Source organism: Protopterus annectens, chromosome 4.part0, assembly GCF_019279795.1.
Source record: "Protopterus annectens isolate FY-2018-M chromosome 4.part0, PAN1.0, whole genome shotgun sequence".
Classification (NCBI taxonomy): domain Eukaryota; kingdom Metazoa; phylum Chordata; order Ceratodontiformes; family Protopteridae; genus Protopterus; species Protopterus annectens.
Window position 1 is genome coordinate 1,363,879,047 of NC_056733.1, and position 23,405 is coordinate 1,363,902,451.

The 23,405-nt window shown below is 39.4% G+C and overlaps 1 protein-coding gene across 1 annotated transcript in view; it reads left to right on the plus strand.

The window, feature by feature from the left end:
• LOC122799862 (short transient receptor potential channel 7-like) overlaps positions 1 to 23,405 on the plus strand; it is a 1,065,642-nt gene that overhangs the window by 899,957 nt on the left and 142,280 nt on the right. The window contains exon 6 of the mRNA XM_044069215.1: positions 19,971 to 20,192. Coding sequence (XP_043925150.1) covers positions 19,971 to 20,192 — 222 coding nt within the window. The remainder of the gene's footprint in view (positions 1 to 19,970; positions 20,193 to 23,405) is intronic.

Sequence of the window (23,405 nt, forward strand, 5' to 3'; positions counted from 1 at the left end):
ACAGTCCAAGCCCTCAGCCAAAGTCCGACATTCTAATAGTCTGCCTCACAAAGCTGGCATCATCGTGCATGGCCCTGTCCGTGATTACGTCAGCAAACTTCAATTAAAAAGAATTTTAAAAAATGGGAATTCAAGGGGCCACTCAAGAAATTGTGCCCCCCCCCCATAATTTTGCCCTCAAAACCAGTAAATACTGAGCAATTTGGTACAGTTGAGAGGTATGTTGGGGTATATAGGGAGGAGAAGTTTTCACTGAACCTGTCCGCTAGCAGGTTCGCCATTTCCACTGGTTCAGTATATGTGGTACCATTCACTACTAGTTCAGCACAAATCTGGGCTTTTCCTATAATGTTTTAGATGTAGCTAAAGATTGCCTTATGGTTATCCTTATCTAGGGATGCTAATCTGTATTCATAGTTAGGTTTAGAGGAATTTAAAAGATGTCTCATTTACTTGTTCAAGCAGAGAAGGGTGTGCTTACAATTGTAAGATTGTTTCTTCTTGCTCTTAGAAAGCAATTTATTCCTCTTACTATATAACTTGTTTATAGTGGATGTCCACAAGGCAGGCTTGTTTTTTCTGGAGGATCTTGCTTTGGTCTTATCAGGAACAGCTGAGTCAATACAATTATATAGATGTTTATACAATTCATTGGTGTATATTCCTGTATAAGTGTCCTTGTCGTTAGTGGGGACAGGAGCTTTGAAGCTATTAATGCATTCTTGGAAGAAGCTGTAGTTGGCTTTGGAGAAGTTTTTTAGCCTAATTTCTCCTTGGAGAGGGGTCTGATGCTATTGTGACTTCGAAAGAGGCTGATTTATGATCAGACTTCACAAGGGAGGGCCGCACACTTGTGGTGCTGCACCATTATACCATGTTGGTGAGTACCAAATCTAGAATGTTTGGGCCCCTGATGGAGATGCCAACTATCTGCTCCAAGGCATTTGAGTAAATAAAGTCCAACAACCTTTGAGTGAGAGTGTTGTACATGCACAGTTTATCCAATCTTTGTATGAGTAGTTAAAATCATCCATAACCAGGATGTTTCATTGTATTTTGAGTGATTAAGTAGATCCAAGCAGGCAGTGTGGATATCATAGTTCATGGAGGGGAATCTATAGCTGATTATAACTTGGAGAGAGGTCTTTCCTATAGTTATTTGCACATGCATTATGTCACAGCAAACTTCAATTAAAAAAAAAATTAAACAATGGGAATTCAAGGGGCCACTCACGGAATTGTGCCCCCCCCTCAATATTTTGCCCTCAAAACTAGTAAATACAGAGCAATTTGGCATAGTTGAGAGGCATGTTGGGGTATATGTGGTGGGGATAGGGAGGAGAAGTTTTCACTGAACCTGTCCACTAGCAGGTTCGCTATTTCCACTGGTTCAGTATATGTGGTACCATTCACTGCTAGTTCAGCACTTTTTTAATCTGGAGCTTTTCTCCCCGGATCTCTGCTGAAAATGGGCTTTTAACCCAGTCAGACACTACCCAGATAACAAATGTAATAAATAATAAATAAATAATGGATCCCCTTAGAATGATACCAGAAACTAAGCCAGTTGTTGAAGTCAATCATTTTTTTTCTGTATTGAGGCATCATCTTAGGTGAAGGTAGAATGCTGCTTAAGGCTAGGGACATACTCACGTGGGACACATAATCAGAGAGCTCAGTCATCTCTCTCTTTCTATAGTCCAGTGAGGTATGTCTTAAGTTGCTCTCACCAACATGGCCTATGACAGAGTCATAACAGTGCCTTTTGTTGAGAGATTTGAGGGCATGTGTGATGTAGTGGATCCTGATACCTGACAGACAGCTGACTGTGACCTTTTCCTTATCCAGCTTTGTGAGTGGGACATGTGTGTCTCACAGTGGACTCACCTATGACTAAAACATTTGATTTTGTGTTTTGCCTTAGGGGCACGTTTGGTGAGACACTGGTGCATGCATTTGTAGGTGTGCTTTGATTTGCTGGGAATGTATTAAGTGAAGTGTTTATGTTTGGGAGATCTCATATCTTTAGGTAGGCTTCTAGTGAAAACCTCTGCATATGTTGGTTTAGGTGTTGTATGCATGGATGGTGTAGGAGGTGAAGTGTGTGAGCTGAAAGCCTGCTTAGTATCTGATATACTTTTTTGTGTGTGATAGAGCCTAGATTCCAGATTCTTAATACAGATGCATCTCTCACATATTGAATTTGTGTGAATTAGGGGAAGTGGGTTGTCAGTGTACATGATGCAATTGGTACATTACCTCAGGATACCCATATCAATCAGGTTGGCTGGAGAAATGGTCGTAAAGTGTCCGTTCGTGATGCTAGATGAATTACTGCAGTCAGTAACAGGGAGGGAACTAGAAGGACAGGTATGGCTAATGGACAAAAAAAAGTTTTTAACTGTGAAGGGCTTAATGGGTAAGACTTGTGGAGGAGCCTCAGAGGCTCAGATGAGTGTCTAACCAGGCAGTGGACACAACAGCTAGAAACCTCTAATGGAGCACAAGTAGTTGACTAAGGGAAAATTACAACCACAAATGGTATCCTTCACTGTTATGCAGGTGGTGAGCACCATGCAAACCCGTACTAATGCAGGCAACAAGTATCAATGAAATTAAACTAATTTCAAACACTGTATCCAATAGTAGCATACAAGACTGGGCCCTGGGCCAACAATCACCACTCAGATATGTTTTAGCTACACACTACTCTCCCTAGGGTGTAGAAGGAGGTCCTCTTTTGTGGAGGATAGCTGGATTAGTGTTCAGAAACTGTAAAAACAGGCTGGGTCAAGCAAATCTGAACCATGTCTATGCTAGGCTAAAAGTGCAGGAAACAGCAAAAATACAGTAAAATACAGTTAAAAAATAACAGCACACAGTAAAATACAATGCAAGAAGTGTTGATCAAGTAAAAATTATAGTTATTTTTCAGTAGTAGGCACTTAATCTATATAATTTGACCAAGCATATGTGCAAAACATGCATGTTGCAAGGATTACTTTGAGCAATCATTACTCATTCCTCTCAACTATACAGATTTTTGCAGAATGCCCAGAGTTTTGCCTAATATTTTTGGTCCATTTTTCATAAAATTGTAATTTTTCTGGCAAATTAGTTGCAAATCATTAAAGACTGAAGTTTTGAAGCTGGAAAATAATGACACAGATTTGAGTTTCAGATTTCATACCCTTCAGAAAATTCATGCTAATGCAAAGCCTGTTATTATATTATCTTTAAACGTTTGTAAGAGCAATATCTAACATTGCCCCTATTTTGGGCCTTTGCCCCACTTTTATTTATGGCTTTGTCCAGATTTCTGACTCTAAGGGGTTGAGAGGCAGGCTTATAGTTTGTAGTTGTTAAGAGGTATACTTCAACGTAAAAGTAGAGATACATGTTTTAATTTTGTGATAATGCATTATGTGCCACATATGATGGTAAGAAGTATCTCATTTTTTTTCTTACTCAATCTTTAGCTCTCTTCTTTATTTTTCTATGTGCCCTCAAAAGGTTTCCATGTCATCCATCTCTAACAAATCACAAAATGCTTTACAGCACAAGGAGGTACGCCAATCCCCTTGGCTCAGCCTGCCCCAGCTCCACTGGCTCCTGCACCAACACCTAGCACATCTGGGATCCATCCTGGCAAAATTGCCTCTGCTGCCCCTGCACTATCTGGGCCCTCCACATCAGGTAGCATTACCCTGGCAGCTGGTGCTGTGAAACCCTCCAGGAGTACTGGTAAAGGTGGGGCTCTTACCACCCACCAGGAGTTGCCAGGCTTGATGCATAGGGTCATACACAGCACAATTAGTTCACTCCTATGCTGGACAGAGAGGATGTTCTATTTTATGGTCCATCGGAGAACTACAACAGCCAGTGGGGTAAAGGGACAGTGATGACAGTTCTCCAGGTGAGGAGCAGATTCACACTTTCCATGTTTGATGGGCATGTGCATCCATTGTTCCCTCCCTAATCATGCTGTCTCTCAAACTAGTGTGTCTTTCACTGTCCTTGTGTCTTCTTTTGTTTGTCTTGTTTAATTGGATCTGCTTCCTCACTTAACCTACTTACATGACCCAGAAATACCAACATCCGTTACCCAACATCCCTCTCTTACTAAAGTAAAAAAAAAAAAAAAAAAACTGGGCACCTGTCCCACAAAACAAATATCATTCCATACATAACTCTCCACTACACACATGTGTCTTCTTGATATAACTCATTCAGTTCAGTTGCCTATACAACATGATTGATTCTGTCACCCCTCTTTGTTGAGATGCCAGTTCAAATTCAGGTAATATTCTGTACTTATTTTCATTTTACACAGTTAAAGACATGAATAGCTATGGTTCTTTCCTACATCTCTCCTGTACATTCCTATATTGCTTTCCCTTTGTTCTTCCCCCTGCTTGCTCTGCATTTCACCACTTTCCTATCTACCCCATTTTAACATCTTTAATTTGGTCAATAAATAGAATCACACACCATACGCATTAATGAAAAAAACAGTGAAGCCTTTCAGTTTTTGTCCTCTGTGTGCACCAATGCTGAGCGATGATGAACGGCACTTCGATGGTGAGGTTACCTCAGAGGAATACTGCTTAAACACACTGCACTATGATAACAAACAGTGGATATAGAATAAAGAAGTACTTTAGTGCATTATAAATTCATATTTAAAACTATTAGATACACCTGGATTTGAACCCAGTATCATCTATGCTCAAAATGAAATCTCTCACTACATTTACACTGCATTTACATCTCATACCATAGAGTATGTTAGAAAGCGGGTATTTTTCTTACACTCTCCACACTACTGACTGCAGTGCCTCTCTGCATAGCATGAGTGTGAGGTGGTAAGCAAACCAATAGAACTCTAATAATTTTATCAGTGAAGCAGAGGCTCATATTTGCTTGACATTTAACTATGTGCAAATGAGGAAAGCAGTATAAATGTGTATCCCGTTGGCAGAAAAACCTTGCCATCAGTTGTGCAAACAACCTGCTCAGCAGTGTGCTATGGCAAGTGCTGATTAGCATATATTGCCAATGTTTACTGTCAATTTTAGAATTCATCCCAAGGAAGTACATGAAAAAAAAGGGAAAGCACTTTTTTTAGGAAATAATGCATATTTACACTGCAGCCACGTGTTCCCTGCACCCATACATGTGAAACTTGGTCTCTCAGTACTTGTTCATAAATACATCAACTACACTACAAAAACAAAAAAATGCTTTCTTATATAGCATTTACATCTTTATACTAACAATACACATTCAGGTTTTCCAATACTTGTAGCAATGTGGATAGCTGTTTGCACATTTTGCAAAGCTGTATTTTTAAGGTATACCTGCACATTGGAAACACAACAACAAATGCTACACTTTGCGCACTCATCAGTCTGGTGACATGCAGATCTTTATTATACTGAAACTTGTACATGACTAGCTATCCATTTCAGACAGGCCACCCAATATCTTCTCTCAAACATCTAGTGCTGATGTTGTCCGCTATAAACCATCCTGCAGCATTGCGTGCGGGGCTCACACAGCCTGCCCAGATGTTTTAGCTGCCTCGACCATCTCACTCCTTCGTATGTCCAATAGCAATAATATTGCATTTTACAGACAGCTTATTGAAAGATTTGTAATATGCTAGAAACATGCTACAAGGCAACATTTGTTAACTACACTAAGGTGCACAGACCTTTGATCAAGATGTTTACCAGTTTGATAAGGGGAACAATCACATGACTGTGACTACCCACTCTTTTAAGAGAGAAGTTTGAAGAGGAACTAAAGGTAGAAAATCAGAAATTATACAAGTCTTGTTTACATCTTAGGAAATAATTTGCAATTTCTAAATATCATCAGTCTAAAATTGTCATGACCTTTAAATATCATAAGTTTAGAGATCATTTTGACCTTTTTGGATTTGTCTTTTATCCAGTACTATAAAATGCCCATCAGCCAGTACTAGATTTGGATTCATCAGCAAGAATATTAAGCATGGACTGGGTGTATTAATGCCAAAGCTAGCAGCAGTGACTTGACTTAAATCATCACAGACATTTGGCTTGGACTGGGCATTTTCAGTGTTAGTGCCTGCATTGTGTTGATTTGAACAGGTAGCTGCACTGCTAGAAGTTGGAGTCTCTCTTTCAGTGAGCAATGAAGATGATTTTGGTGCTTGTAAGCAGGGGCGGCTCGTCCTATTGGACTGCCGGACTGCAGCCCCCCCACCTAGAAAAAAACAAAAAAATATATGTTAAACAAAAAATTTACGACTGCCTTACCAGCAGTCTGGATAGGGACAAACAGGTACCCAGCAATCATTGCTGCGAGATACCAGGATTCTGTACATTGACAACCGCACCACACAGAGGAGCTCTGGACTGCTTCAGCCGCAGTCAGAGCCAATGAGAGGACTGAGCTGCTCTCGCAGGACTTGCGAGACTGTTTCAGTGCATTCTGGTAGGTAAAGGAGCATGCAGGAGTACTGGGTCACTGATCAGTCATTTGGGCTAACAAGGTTGCTGAAGGATTACTGTAGTACCAGGAGCAGAGCTGATCGTTGGGCTGGATGTTGTAGTAGCAGGTCACTGAAGGAGCCGAAGCCGATCGGTAGGAGTGTGCAGGTCGCTGATCGTTGGGCTGGTAGGAGTGTGCAGGTCGCTGATCGTTGGGCTGGTAGGAGTGTGCAGGTCGCTGATCGTTGGGCTGGTAGGAGTGTGCAGGTCACTGATCGTTGGGCTGGTAGGAGTGTGCAGGTCGCTGATCGTTGGGCTGGTAGGAGTGTGTGTGTGTGTGTGTGTGTGTGTGTGTGTGTGTGTGTGTGTGTGTGTGTGTGTGTGTGAAATGCCCCAGTTACTATATACTGGTGGCTCGAGAGAACAAATGGTGGTGGGTAGAGATACCCAGGCTTGAACCCTGTACCTTGTATGCAGGTGTTAAGGACCTGAATTCCCTACCCACCACCATTTATAAAAAAAAATTGCAGATTTTTGCCTCATATTTGATCTGATCTGTTCCTCATAATATCTGTGGTTTCTAAATGCTGCAATGCCTAATATTTGATGGTGCAGTGGTAGTATTGTTGCTTCACAGCTGCAGGTTCTCAGGTTTGATTCTTTGCTGGGGTGCCTTCTGTGTGGGGTCTGCATCTTCTCCCTGTGTTTGTGTGGGGTTGCTTTTGTGTCCTATGTTACTTACAAAGACATATCTGCATTATTTCTTCCTGGGCCTCTGCTGAAAATTGTTTTTTGTTCCAAGTCAGATTGTCCTGATTAACAAATGTTAAATAAAAGTGACAGGCATTTGAATTTCAGACTTCAGGTTTCTGAATGTTTAATTCTGTACATATTTGAGGGTGCAGTGGTAGAACTGTTGCCTCACAGCTATAGGTTTTTTGGTTTGATTCTTGGCTGGGGTGCCTTCTGTGTGGAGTCTGCATCTCATCCCTGTGTTTGTGTGGATTTGCTCTGGTGTCCTGCCATTTTACAAAGACATGTGTCTGCAGTATTTCTCCCTGGGCCTCTGCTGAAAATTGTTTTTGTTCCATCAGAAGTAGAATTCACAAGGATTTGTATTTCAGACTTCATATTCTTCAGAAAATAGATAGTAACACAACCTTCTATTCTAGCAGTTTTGTAAGTTTATAAGATGAATATTTGAAATTTGTCCTTATTTGTGCGACTGTATTACCCCATTATTGGCTTTGTCCAGGTTTTTTGTGCTAAGGTTGACAGCTATAGCAAGAACTGAATTCACTGAATATCTTTTGAGGGCTGTATTCCCTCATTACTGAGTTTGTCCAGGTGTTTTGTGCTAAGAGATTGACAGTTATGGTGAGAACTGAATTCATTAAATGATAGCCATTTAAGTTTCAGTCTTCCTCTCTTTCACAAAGCAGCTGATTTGCCGTAGTAGTAAGTTGATCTGACTCTTTTGCACAGGGACCTTGGCAGTAAAATGTATGGTGGTAATGCAGCATTTTATTCTAGCAACTTTCCAAGATTATACAAGCAATGTTTAATGTGCCCCTGGTTTTTGGGCTTTTGACCCCCCCCCAATAAATTTGACTTTTTCCAGATTTCTTGTGTTGCGAAGTTGAGATGCAGTTAAGTATTGAGTAAATTTTACAAGGAGCTGAGAGCTGCAGGGGAAGAGAAGTTTAGTGCTGCTTAGGGTAAGTCAGCTTGCATTGTTAATAGCACAACAGGTTGTGTACTTGCTTTTGATGCAGATGGTTGTTGGTTCTACTCCCACAAGAGGTGAATGCTGCCATACTGAAAAAGTTAAGATACTAACTATGAGCCTGTTATCGGTTTGCTATCCATTTCCTATTGCAATATTACTAGCTTATCATTTTTAATGTAATATAGGCAATTTATTCCTCAGGGGCATCAGACACTTTATTTTTCGATGAAACCATGAAATATAAAGGTGTTTGCTAGCAGCAACCTCTTCATTACTTACAGATTTATTTAATGTGGAATTATTTAGATGACCTTTTTACTTCTTCAGAGATTGTGCATATTTACTGATAATGGACTGTAGAATTGTGCATATTTACTGATAATGGTGGACTGTAGAATTGTGCATATTTACTGATGATGGTGGACTGTAGAAGTCTGAGTAGACTTTTATGATGGAAATGTTCTGAACTGGGCAGTTTTGTCATTATGGGTGCATGCATTTTGTTTCATTGTTTACTGGAAAGATGTTCTGAATTGGGCAGTTCTGCCACCGGAAAAATGTATTTTCTTTGAATGTGGGTTTCAATGCTGTTTCAATGAATGTGAGTTTCAAGGGCAGAGAAGTTTTAATGCTAAGTTTGTTTAGCAGATGTCTTAGTGTTTGTGCTGTAAAATGCAAAATAAATCTTTCAAATGAAGTCCAAATCATCATAGAAGTAAATCAGTATGCACATTAGTGTTTATGGTAAATGGAGTGAAATAGTCAAGTAATGGATCATTGGAATGGCTGCAGTGGGAGGCTCCATTCGACCATGATTTTGTGAGGGGGAAGGGTGGCAAACTTAAAGAGAGCCCCAGCTGAACTATACCTCCCAAATGTCCAGATTTTCAAAGAATGAATATATTTTTGCTTCTTAATTTTGGTTTGTTCCTCATAAAATTTGTGGTTTTCTGGCAAATCATTTAGGAATTAAGTCACTAAATAATGACACACGGAGTTTCAGACTTCATAACCTTCAGAAAAATGCATGCTAAAGTAAGACCTGTTGTTCTATCAACTGTCTCAGTTTATACAAGAGCAATTTTTAGTACTGTTTATATGTTCCCCCAATATATTTGGCCTTGTCTAGATTTATTGCATTAACAGGTTGAGAGGTGCATGCAAATAAATTGCTTTATAGAATTAGGCATAGCCAAACCTCTCAACTGTCCCTGAGTTTGGCTCAAAATGTTGCTCTTCCTCCTAGTAATCCCTCCACAAAATAGCAATTTTGGAAGAAAACGTGGAGGGTTTACAATTAAGAAATAACTGTAATAATCAGAGTTATAGAATACTTTTATTTCAGAAATGCATGTAGATTCTTTTATTTTGTCGGCTGCTCAAGTTAGCAGTACTAATATTAAAGTGTCCCTTCTTTGACAGGTTCCCAGCTGTATTGTGTGGCTATTTTATATTTTTACATCACATTTTTGGTCCATTTTTCATAAAATTGTGGGTTTTTTTGGCAAAATTGTGGGGTTTTTTTGGCAAATTAGTGACAAATCATTAAAGACTGAAGTTAGAAAATAATGACAGACATTTGAGTTTCAGATTTCATACCATTCACAAAATTCATACTAATGCAAGACCTATTCTATTATCTTTCTAAGTTTATAAGAGCAATATTTAAAAATTGTCCTTATTTTTGGGCCTTTGTCCCACTTCTTTGTATGGCTTTGTCTAGATTTCTTGCTCTGAGGTTGAGAGGTATGACAAATGTGTCAGGGCCATCACAGTCAGCCAGAGACATTTCAAATTGTGACATACTTCTTGCACCCCACTCCCCCATGTAGTGACTCTGGATGTGTTGAAGCAAGGCAAGGAGTAGTTATGCAGTGTAAATCATGAGTATCGCCCCCATCCAAGGTAGACACAAGTACTAGAGTGGCTTTTCATCTGTCCTTGATTTTTGCAGAATGGTCTGGTTTCTGTCATATTTTTTGTACTGTTGATTTATGCTTATTACTCAAAGTGCCTGTTGCTCTGTGTTTAAGTAGCAATACTTTAATGACCATCAGGTAAGCTTGGCTGAGATGGTAAGATGCAAGTAAGCTTTAATAAGCATACTGTTAAAGAATTGCCAACATTGAAAGCCTTTCTGTTGTTGCTATGTAGAGAATACTTAACTAGGTAATGTATAAGCCTTGGGTACTGAAATGCATATGACAGTATTTGTAATAAAGGACAGATTACATTATTTTAAGAAGCTCATTACATTTGGAGACTTCCAGTCATCTCTGCAGGCTTTACCCGTAAACTAAACAGAATGCCAACTGTGTGGTCCGTAACCTGTACAGTAATCCTTTTAAGCAATGTATCTTGAGCTTATTTCTTGTTTACTTTTCATTTTTTACTTTGATCATGTTTTCCCCATGAAACAAGTAGATAGTTGTCAGGCAGCAGGTCTTTTTTTGGGTAAGAAACATTTTTACAAGTGGGGGCATCAGACATTTCTACTTTCAGCATGTTACTTGGTACTTTAATAAAGCTGAATATAAATTATAATTAAAACTGCAGTGCAAGAACTGGTTTGAGTTGAGTACTACTTGATTTTAGACTGACATTCCATTAATGTATTTAAAAAGTAATTTATTTTTTCATGCCTCACAACCTTTTTGTTTCCATCTAGATATTAAGTAAGCTGTCATGCAGCCAATGCACTAAAATATTTTTATTCTTCTACACTTCATTTTGTCTTGATTGGACTCTCATAATGATGGTTTGGCACCCAGGGCAGTGTATTTAGTTAGTTTTTGTGGTTTTGAGCATAGCTCCTCCCCTTTCTAGTTGACCACACCCCTTCCCATTGACCCCACCCATTCAGCTGTCTCCTGCAGCCCCCCTTTGATTTGAAGTCACCAGCCACCACTGCTTGTAAGTAAATGTTTATTTTAATATTTTGGTCTTTTAAAAAATACATTTCTTAAGCTTGCCCTTTGGAGTCTTGTGTCAATTTTTCCATACTGTATTTATCTCAGAATTGAAATAACAGACATATACACATTGTAAAACTCAGACTTGTGCTGTGGCCCTTGTGTTAAGTACTGAGATTTTTAATTGGCGTATTTAGTTAGGTATGGGTTCTAATCTCACTACAGTAACATGGGGTGTATATCTGTCTAGTTAAAAGAGCATAACTGTGTATCCTACAGTCATCAATGCAATCCCATGGAGTACCAGTATTTTGACAGCTGTACATGTCTACACATCCATTTCATTCAGGCTTCCCAACACCTTGTCTCAAACATCCAATGCTGATGTCATCCACTATAAATTGTCCTGCAGCATTGTAAAAGTCAGACTTGTTTGGTGACACTTGCATTAAGTACTGGTTAGTAGGGGTTCTATTCTCACTGGAGTCAGTTGGTATGCCTGTGTGTGTTCATTTGGTTAACATTCAAGACAGTATTTTACACCAGTATATTAGATGCTGCTATTACCATCTTCTTCTCACAAGATGCTGCTGATGTCATCAGCTGTAAATTGTTGTCAGTCACTCTAAAACCGGACTTGTTCTGTGGCGCTTACATTTAGTACTGTGTTAGAAAATATGTAGATAAGGGTTCTATCCTCACTGTGGTCAACTGGTGTATGTATTCACTTGAATGACATTCAAGTGAACATTTTAAACCAGCATGTCATACACTGCTATTACCATCTTCTTCTCACCAGACACTGCTGATGTAATAAAGTGTTGTCGGTCACTGTAAAAGCCAGTCTTGTTCTGTGGCACTTGTATTAAGTACTGTGCTATGTAAATAGGTAGGTAGGTCAGGCCAGTCAACTGTGTATGCAGTCAGTACTCACTGTGGTACCAATTTTAGAACGATATGCTAGTCCACAGCTATGTCAAACCCTACTCCAAACATCTCATTATAGCATACAATGATGATGTCATCCTGTTTAACATGCACTCTGACAACACTCAAGACAAACCTGTGCTATGGCAGTAACATTAACTACTGTGTTTGTAAACTACTTTACCTACACATATAGGGGTTTCAGTCTGTCAGCAGGTGACTTGCATGTCTGTACATGCACCTATTACTTTTGAGAAAATTTTACATAGGGGATGTGTCTCCACATCCGTGTCCTACACTCCTCCCAACATGTTATCCTCAGTAGACAATGATGCCATCATACTCCATAAAGTACAGTCCGACATATGTGGTGTTGCTACTATGACATTGCATGGCATTTATATTCTATACCTATACAAGTGTAATGTTCAAATCAGGCCAAGTTTACTGCTGTTTGTGTGTGTGTGGTGGTATGTTATGGCCATTGTATGCTATTTGAAATCATTTTTCATTGCACTACTACTTGGAAAACCTTTCAAGTAGCCCTATCCATCTACAATTCTCCTTTTTCCACTGGCCATATGACATCCTTCCTACAGAGGAATGGAGAAGGTCGTCATATAAAATATGTATAGACACATCATGAAGCAGAGTCCTTCCATGACCCTCTGCAAGCCATGTCAAAACCACTGTATGTGTGATTGCTACTTCTGTCATGGTGTGGCACGCATGTCTCATATGGACAGTGCCAGGATGCAATGCAATCAAACAAGTATAAAAATACGCACAATAGGCTTACTACCTTCCATAATATAGCTATAGGGATTTTGTTTACATGGTATAATAATGGCTAGGATGTCACATGATGTTGGCCATTAGCCTAATAATGTCCTATGACCCTATGAATGCATGACATTTCAATATTGCTGTCATTGACATGTGCTATATTGAAGTGTGGATATACAGTATGGCTTCAAAAGGGTCTTAAAAATCTGTGAAATTAGCTAATTTATTAATGGCTATTGATGCCACTGTAGTACATGATCCTTCTATAACAGCTGTAGTAATATACCCCCCTGAGAACTGTTGACATGTTATGAAACACAGTTATGTATATTGCTGGTGTATTAAGACATATGTTTTTTTAGTGGAGCAGATTGGCCTTCTACATAGTTCTCATTCTGCCATCAGTGGCACTTGCAGTATGGCACAGGTGTGCATGTGTCTACATACCATCATTAAATGTTCTGTGACTGACATCAATATCAACTCACATTGATTGCATGGACAAATACATTTTGTCTCATACACATGGTTGTTATACTGTGATATACTCAAGCAATGTATCACATATTTTGATGCAATTGCAGCCTTATGGAATTCATTGTATGTGCAGTTGTGTTGCTACACCCAAGGATTATTGAGGTCATCAGCAGCACCATTGTTTGACTATTAGCATTTGTGTCAGGAAATGTTCTGCATGAGTCACAAACAAGCTGATCTCTAATGTGTCCTGACATGACATTAGGCAGGTCAAACACAGCTTGCCGGTGAAACACATATAGAATGTGTTGTGCAAGTGATATAAGTACTTGATACTGTTACAGTTGTACAACTGTGTGCATAACAACAGTTGGTGGAATGTGATGAATGACCAAGGCTGTATGGAGGTCTTGTCATAAATCATTTATTTCAATATATATGAAATGTTAAGTGTAATACACAACTAAGCACAGACCTGTGTGTGGATGTCAGCAGACATACTCACCCAGAGGACATAGGCAATCTGTTAGCTGACAGTTTGTCTCACATGTCACCACCCTGTTCCCACTGGCCATCAGCCAAAGCATACATAGAAACATTAGTCATTTTTTAATTCTCAGTAGGGCAGCACATCTGTGCGCTCTCTTCAGCTAATAAAACAGAAGCAATGGGCCCTGACAACATGAACGGTTGCTTATAGTGTGACTTAAAACCTGACCTATAAGACACAATTGGATCCATACTTTAGCACAGTCTCCACATAGCCTATGTTCCCATGGATGGTGGTACAGCAGCTTGCATCCTTCTGACTCGAGGGGACCATCACCTAATGCATGGAGTCATAGATGCAGCCTGACTCTCCTCACCTGTGAGGTAGACCAAGAAGTCATTGTGAACCTTCTCTAAAAGGCCACATGTAATATCCCAACAGAGTACTAAACCCACTTTTGATTTCTTCAGGCTACATCCTGTCTGTTACATCTGTTCACTGTCTTCAAGAAGGATACCGAGGGCATGCATGATGAAAAAACACTATCATTCTGTGTAACTTGATCTGGTCAAGGCATTTGACACAAATCAACAGTCAGGTATTACAGAGAAACTGTCACAAATGGCCATATACACCTACACCAAGTGTGTAGACAACTGGAACACATGCGTGACAGAGAAATATGTTGCAGTGTGTGAAGTCACCTCTATCCAGAGTCCAGTGACCAGTACTTTACCTCAGAGCTCTGTGCTAGGCCCTTTTCTGTCCATTATTTAAGTCCCATACTTACATCAGAAATGACTTACACATCCTTTTTCTGACCAGTTTTGTGGAGGACTGCAATTTGTGGACAATCATTGAATCCAAGTGTGGTATTAGTACAATGCATACAGTATCAACACACACAAAGGATTGATGCCCAGACATGGGGACATGATAGACAAAGAAAACTCATGGATAGGATTAGTTCCATTATGAATGCAAATACACAAGATAATATCAATATATACAACGCACCGCTATGGGTAGACCAAGTGGTATGCATACCTTTCAACTAGCCAGAATTGCTCATTATTTCTAAAACAGGCATAACAGTGTCCCTTCAAACATCTCCAGCAGATGTTACATTTTGAGGGAGTTGTGCTTGATTCCCCCATAGATTGCTGATGAATCATAATTGCTGGACAGGTGTGTTCCTGCAGAGCCATCTATGATCACTCACAATCAAATATGTTATGTCAAAAACATGGGCCTACTGGTCGTATTATTCTGATTTTGTCCATGATTGTGCATGCTTCTGTCTACTGTTGTTCATGTGCCTGTTACAATGTGTTCCACTTGGTTGAGACCTGCACTGAAATTACATTCATATTCAGGCAACTCATTTTGCACAGCTTCATAATATGATATAATCCTTATTGTATATACCATCCCTGATATATGTCATAGGTTCATAGGTTCATACTAGGCTATCTGCCCTAGGGCATTTATAAGCCAAGCCAGAGTGTGTATGGCTTTCGCCACCCATTTTAAATTAATTTTGCTATGCCCTGTTTCGAGGTTAGTATACTGTGCCTCTGTCTAACAGTGACACAGAAGTGATACCCGGGGTAAACCTATGATCTCCCATCCACTCATCAAGATTCCTCTTGAAGAGAGTCAATGAAGGACTCTGCCTAACCTGGACTGGGATTTTATTCCAGAGTGAAGGGAGCCTCTGGGTTATGAATCTGTCCCTCCAGCATGTCCTATTTATTTCAGTGCTGAGGTTCAAGTCCCTCGAGCGTAGCTCGATGGGATTTGGATTTTCTGAGGTGCAGCATGTCCATTAATTCCAGGTTGGACATGGCTTTATACGTCAGGCACAGATCGCCTCTGAGCAGGCGGCATGCCACTGAGTAGAGCTGGAGTTTCTTTAACCGGGCAGCATACGGCATCTGTTTGAGCCCCTTGATCCTCTTGGTGAGGTACTTTTGGGGTCTTTCCAGTTGCTGCAGGTGTCTGGTAAGGTACATCCCAAAAGGGACATTGTACTCAATTATGGGCCTGATGAGGGATGAGTAAAGAGGCATGATGACTTCCCCTGATCTAGATGTGAATCCCTTCATGATTAGGTGGGCTATATAAAATGTTTTTCTAACCATTTTGGCCACGTGGTTGTCAAATGAGAAATTGCTATCAACTTGGGTCCCCAGGTCCCTAATTACTTCTTCTGTACTTAATGGATTACCACCTATGTGGTAATTTGTAGGCACTTTGTTTTTGCCAAAGGGGATGACTATACACTTTTTGGCATTTAGCTTGAGGCCATGGCTCTGGCACCAGTTGTCTGTTTCTATGAGGCCCTTTTGGAGGATGCTTGTGTCAGCTGGAGAGTCTATTATGGTGCCCAGTTTGCAGTCATCTGCGAACTTGGTCAGCCACAGTCCTTCCATGTTGGCCTGTACCTCCGAGAAATATATACCGAACAAGAGAGGTCCCAGGACTGAGCCTTGTGGAATGCCACTTGTAACTGGTTTGGAGTCTGACATGGCTCCAGCTATTCTAACCATGTGGGTTCTGTCCTTGAGCCAGTTTGCAACCCATCTAGTGACATAGGGGTTTATATTTAAGCTGGTGAGCTTATCTACAATGCCCGAGTGGGGTATTGTATCGAAGGCTTTTGCGAGGTCCAGGTAGGCTGTGTGGACAACCTTCCCCTTGTCAATGGCCTTGGTAACTGTTTCAAAGAAATCGACCAGGTTTAAGAGGCAGGATCTGCCCTTAACAAAGCCGAACTGGGTAGGATCCAGTGTCTGTAGGTCTCCAATATCTTTATTTATAAGGTCCATGATGATCCTTTCCATAGCTTTGCAGACCAAGCTAGTGAGACTTACGGGGCGATAGTTTCCAGGATCTGTTGAGGCACCACCTTTGTGGAGAGGGACCACTGTTGCTGTACGCCACTCTTTGGGTACATATCCTGTCATGTCCCTTGTTCATGTCAGGATGCTTATATCACAAAGTGTCTGCTCCAGTGATATGTCACCTTGTGTGACAGTCACATAATATACAATAACTATGCAGTCCATACTGTGTTATGTCGATATGTGATTAGTGTTCATGCTAGCACTGTCTTCATTGACATGCTCTCATGTGCTGTACATTACCATGTTTCACCTGTCGTCTTCTACTATGTTCATTCCCTACAATTCATCTGTCTGTCCCTTTTCAATATACACACTTCCCCTGACTATTTATTTATAATCCAGTCTATGTACCCTTACTGATCATTTACTCAGCTTTTATTCAGTATGCCTGACACAGGTTTCCACAATACTCTGCACTGTATACACTTTCATGTAATGTGTTGGAAATATGCACATTGCTTTAATAATAACCCTGTTAATCATTTTGGCATAGTGCGCAATCATGCAGACCTAGTTTGCCTGTAGGTAAAACATATTTACATGACTGCTGGTGTCCCTGTTGCTATACATGGTTTCCTGGCAGGCAACACTGTTGCTGGCCATGAAAGTGTACTTGTTTACATTTAAACGCAGTGTGCAGCATGCATACGTAATTAGCACTGCTGCTCACCAGGCAGAAACATAAACTCCATGTAGCCTTCGTATTAAGCCTACATTGAGTTTATTGAATCCCAAAGATTATTTTAGTGCCAAAGGCAAAATCCTTTTTTGAATATAAGCCAAATAAATATCCACAAAATGCTAAAAAGTACTGGATGTGTATGATTTCTGGGCCAGGTGACTTTCATATCATACTGACAACAAAAACCTAAGAATCTTGACTGGCTTAAGGCAAGCAGATATATGTTCAATAATCTTAACAGTGTTATATGAAGGATGCTCTTCACATATGTGTTGACAGACATGTTTATTTCAGCTTCCATAAAGAGCTTTGACATTTAAAATAGAGGGTTGTAGTTTGAGTTTATCCTACATGACTCAGACCTCATAAGTATAACTATTTTAAGACAGTAAATTGATTACATTTTGAAAGTAAATTCCCTTGGATATGAGAGTAGAGAAATATTTGGAGCACCTTGACAAGTCTGGCTACTTGGTTTGCCACGTTTCAGAAAGCTGCCCTTGAGATGTTTCCATTTGTCCTCTTTTACACTTAATACAAAGCCAGAAAATGAGCAAGATGTGCAGACATGTAATGTGTGAGAAAATAAGTTAATAAGACAACATGTGCAAGGTAATGTGTCTTTTTTCTTCTGTAAATAAAAAGAGAAATTAAGCATATTAGGTATGTACACAGGCAGAGGTATGCATTTCACTAAAATAAGCAATACACATATGTCTACAGTAAATACTATTTGTGTAGCATGTTATACAATTTGCTCCTAAGTCGGCTGTGACACCTTTGCATTATTCATGCAATTGATATCATTCCTAAAATCTGCCTCTTCATGTAACTGATGAATATCACCTATACACCTCTACCACAGCCCTTATTGTAAGCTATGTGGTTTCTTATAGTTCTTTCTTCTTTAAAGAATACTTAAGCAAATCTTACCTATTTTCAGATAAATGTTATGAAATTTGCTTTGTAACTTGCAAGTAGAAATGAGGATCACAACATTTTTTCTGCAAATATGGCAGTGCTTATTATGTCTTGGTGGAAAAAAATGGGTTCTTTATTGTTCTGGGTATTTGCAAATGATGAATTGAGTTTGTCAATAGACTTTTAAATGCATCCACTACTGATGCTCTATGAATCAACTGACCAGATGGCAAAAAAGTTTCAAGGGAGGAATGCTTTCCTTTTACGTGATATGCTGGCATTCATAGCCGGCCTTAGGCATAGGCCAACTAGGTGGCCGCCTAGGGTGCTGCTCTAGCAGGAACACTTTTCCAGTAATCTGGATGGTGTAGGTAGAACAGTATGGGGGCACAGGTTGGAGATGGGGGACACTGTGGAGAAGTTTTGTCTAGGGTACCACCAGTTCATCAAAGGCCGGTCCTGCTGGCATTGAAAAAGCTAAATGAATATGATTGTAACCTTGATGAACAAGTATGCACAGGGCATTTCTTAAGTAAACAATTTCCTTTACTCAGAAGAGTTTCATTACTTTCTGAAAAGAAAATCACACAGGAAAAATATTTTTTATATTCACTTGCTTAAGAGCTGAAATGGAATCCTTAGACATTGATATCCATTGAGTTCTCAAATATACATTGATACAAAATCATTGAGTATTCCTACATGAAATTGTAAGGTCTACAACAAGCACCTAAGTCTCAGGTGTGTGAAGACCAATGTCTTTCAGCTAGTGTCTTGGGCATCTTGTATTTCACATGAGCCACCACTCAAGCTCAAACCTGACGACATGTTTGGGCAAGATATGGTAGTTGTACAGAGTGAGTGCAGCTGCTCTTCATGCCTGAACACTGACGCTTACCAAAGTAGTGTGGCAGCAACATGAAGGGAATCAGAAGGGGTGGGATCATAGGGTTTCAGGCAGCAATCATGCATGGGATTTATCTTTATGGAAGGGGGACTTCATGGCTAGAGAGGGGAGTTTAGGGTGAGGGAATAATTGTGTACTTTTGGTTTGGGTGTGGGAGAGGTATTTTAGATTTATATAGTTGGGGAAGTTTTAGAGTTACTCGAGAGCATGGGAGAGTTTAGGATTAGGAAGTGATTGGGTACTTTAGATTTAGGGAGTGGAAGAGGAGTTAATGGACTAGGATGCTGGAGCTGAGATTAGGTTTACAGAGAGGTATGTAGAAATTTTGGTTCATGTAGCAATCAGGGACTTTAGAGTTAGAAAGTGGGAGGGAATGCTATGGTTAGGGTTAGGGACTAGGTGGGAGTTTTAAGGTCAGAGTTATGGCTTTCTTAGGGCTATGCAATTCAGTTTGATCAGGTGATAGAAGGGCATGGTAATTAAATAGAAATGAACTAGTGGGAACTAGGATACTTGCCATTTAGAGCAAGTGACAGACAGCAAGTATGTTGCAAGCTCTTAGAATGTGAACAACTGTAGTGGACTCAGAATGTAATTATATGTTTTTATTTCTTCATCTGTTAATATTTTACCATATTGCAATTACTTTAATATATTTAAGATTTGTACACTTTTTCACATAATGTGATAGGTGTAGTTGAAGATATTCAGGTTATGACATTTATAACCTTGAGTCTGTTTTAATCTACAGGAAGATGCAGACGTGGAATGGAAGTTTGCGCGAGCAAAGTTATGGTTATCTTACTTTGACGAAGGAAGAACCCTGCCTGCACCATTCAATCTGGTGCCAAGTCCCAAATCATTTTATTACTTTGCAGTAAAAGCCAAAATATTCTTAAGTAACCTCTGTAAAATAAAGACCAAAACCTGTGACAATGATGTCGAAATGGGCATACTCAACTCAAAAAGAAGGGTATGTATTTCACAGAGTTCTGTTTTATTCAGCTAGAAAAATAAACTTTGCAATGTTTCTGTATGTATACAGTTGTGTTAACCAAGTGGTCTTCTGTGCATATTATGCATTCTCATGTCCAATTCAAGAATGCAATTTAAAATAAATCTACAGTATAGTTAAACATGGCAAGTGATTCAGGATTCAGAAAGGCATTGCAGCACCCCTTGAATAAAACGTGTTGTCATAAATGAGGTGCATGAACAAATTATCTTTCTCTCTCTCTCTATCTATGTATCTACATATATATCTATCTATATATATCGATATATATATATATATATATATATATATATATATATATGGTTTACTATCATAAATTCAAAAATCAGAACAAAACGTGTCTGCATTTTCGAATTTATACATCAGAAATGAACATTTCCGATTTGTCCTAATGTCGAAAACAGCTGTGTATTGTCGAAAATGTCGCTCGCGACATTTTCGGCAATACACAGCACTCCCACCCATCCCGTAACTACCTACCTAACGAGCCTAAACACACAGTTATGTAGGGGGGCTGTGCCCCCCACACCCCCAACTTAATATTCCAACTCCGAGATCGCACTACAGTGAGGAAAGGGATGTATTTCCCTAACCGCACTGTACCGCGATCCCCTCACATGAGCGAACGTTAGAATTGTGAATGCACAGTCCATTCGCAATGGTAACGTTCGCTCACATCACCTGCTGAAATATGGAGTATTCGAACATCTGTTGTTCGAATACTTCATAGCCGTGCAAGTGCACGTCGGCATTGTGATAGTAAACCTATATATATATATATATATAAATTAAGCTGTATTCCAGCAAAACCTTGAAAAACTTCAATTTAGTATAAAAGTATCACTGTGACTGACATGAAAAAATTATCTGTGTGTGTATGCATGTGTGTGTGTGTTTGTGTGTGTGTGTGGGTGTGTGTACATGTATATAAGGTCCATGTCAACTTATTGAGAAGCAATGTACTGAAAGTTACAATACTGAATGTGCAATGTTGAAATGTCGAAATGCTGAAATTTTAAAATATTGAAATTAAAATACCTACTCAACCACATGTGTAAAGAAATGAAGGTATTCCCACACATAGCTCATAAGTTCATAGCTAATTACTATAGCTCATAAGTTCATAGCTAATTACTAGGCTAACTGCCTTAATGGGACATTATAAGCCTAGCCAATTTCACTTCCAAAGGTGAGAAATCAAACACTGTACCTTGTGTCTGCGACTTTATCCATTACACCAGTCCATACCCACTTACCAACACCCATCCATGACCCAAGTTAAAGCTCATTTCCAAGTTTCTTTAATAAGTGAATTATATTCTTTATCAACTGGCTATGCTCTGGTGCAATGCACATATGTAGTACATGTATATGCGTTTAATATGTATTTTAAGTTCAGCATTATAAAGTTTCAGCATTTGACTTTTGCAGATTTTGCACTGAGTATTGTAGTTGCAATTGTATATGCAAATATTTGATGGTTAGGGCTGCAGAAAGGGCTATGTAAGGGGAAGGATTTAATGTTGTATGTAGAGTGTGTCTGTGTATTGTGTTGTGGTTGTGTTGCAGAAATGATTTTCTAATGTAAGGGTTAGGGTTTGGGTAAGGGGCAATGTTAAAGTTTGCACGCATTAGTACGGTGATGCAGAAGGTGGAACCGTGATGTCGTTTGTTAAAGGCATGGTGGGGGTCTTTATAACAATTTTTTCTCACCTTACTATTTTCTTTCAGCAGTCTCTCGCACCTTGGTGCCACTTTGTCAAAATTGTATGAATTAATCAAAATAATTAGCTTTTGATGGTCAATCTGATGATGGAAAGTATTGAGCTTTTGAGGCATAATAGGTGTCTGAGGAACATTGCACATGCCAGCACACTTGCATGGGGTTCTTTTTCAGTATGAGATTAACTCTGTTTAGTGTATGCTGACATTCTGATAAAACATTGTACAGAATGCAAAACTTTTTCATGTTGCCAGAGACACACTGCACCAAGGCTGTAGCTACTGGCATCTGCACTTACTATTATCTGCTCAGTGTTACCTTGTTATGCTCATACTGGAGCTGTTTAAGCATTTCTTTTATTTTAGTGAAATTCTAGGCTTCACCATGTCCCCAAGACAATGGCATATTTTTAAACATTATTTTTTAAAGTCTATAAGATTCTGAAGAGAGCTAATACACAAGTGCACAAAAAGTTGATTGTGCTTAGGGTCTCCTCTTTTCAGTTACACATAATGGAATTTGGAACTCAGTCATTGTCTGGATCTTGTTTGTATCTGGTTTGATACCACGTGTGTTTATGTAATACTCTAAATAGTGAAGTTCTGATTTATTAAAACCGCATCAGTCTTGATTACACTTAAAACCTGAATCTTTGACCATCTACAGTACTGCTTCAAACCTGAGATCATGCATTTGCTTTTTTATCAAACCACAGGATGTTATTCAAACATAACATCAACACCATCTAGGCCCTTAAGCAAATCAATAATTTTACACTCTTAGTCTAATGCTATATTTGACAGAAACCATTGGAAACATCTAGAATAGAAAACTTTGACGTTAACTAACTTGGGTTTCCTGTCTTCTAAAGTGGGTAATATGATCCTTTCATATGTCATGGCATGACTGAGCATGTCCAGGTCAGGATAGATTCTTCCTTAACCATTCTTTGTAATTACTGGGACCATATGAGTGCTTCTCTTGGTTCAGTCAACTTTCTATAATGCTAAGGTTCTACACTCATTTCAGTTTTGCCGATACTTTGGACAAGAAAATAAATGGCATCTTTCTCAGAGTAGTTAAAGTGAATAGAAAAGCATTCAGTTTTACTTTTTTTCTTACAGACTGAATTCAAGTAGGCTGAAATCACCAAACGTATTTGAACTAACTTCATTTCTTCTTCTCGTAATTAAGTCAGTTTTATTTATCACAGGTCTGCTGAGTAAATTTATTTATGCCTCAACCATCTCTCACACACACATACCCAAAACTGAAACTTGCACCCCTTCAACCCAGACATGGCTAAACATTTACCACTGCACTTGAGTTTGCCTGCAGGGCTTCATTTTCAGTATTTGCCTCATGCAGATGCAGAAGCTTCAGGAAACTTCTGTGGGAAGCACATAATAGCATAGTAACCTTGCCCCGCTATCTATTTTAAAAATCAC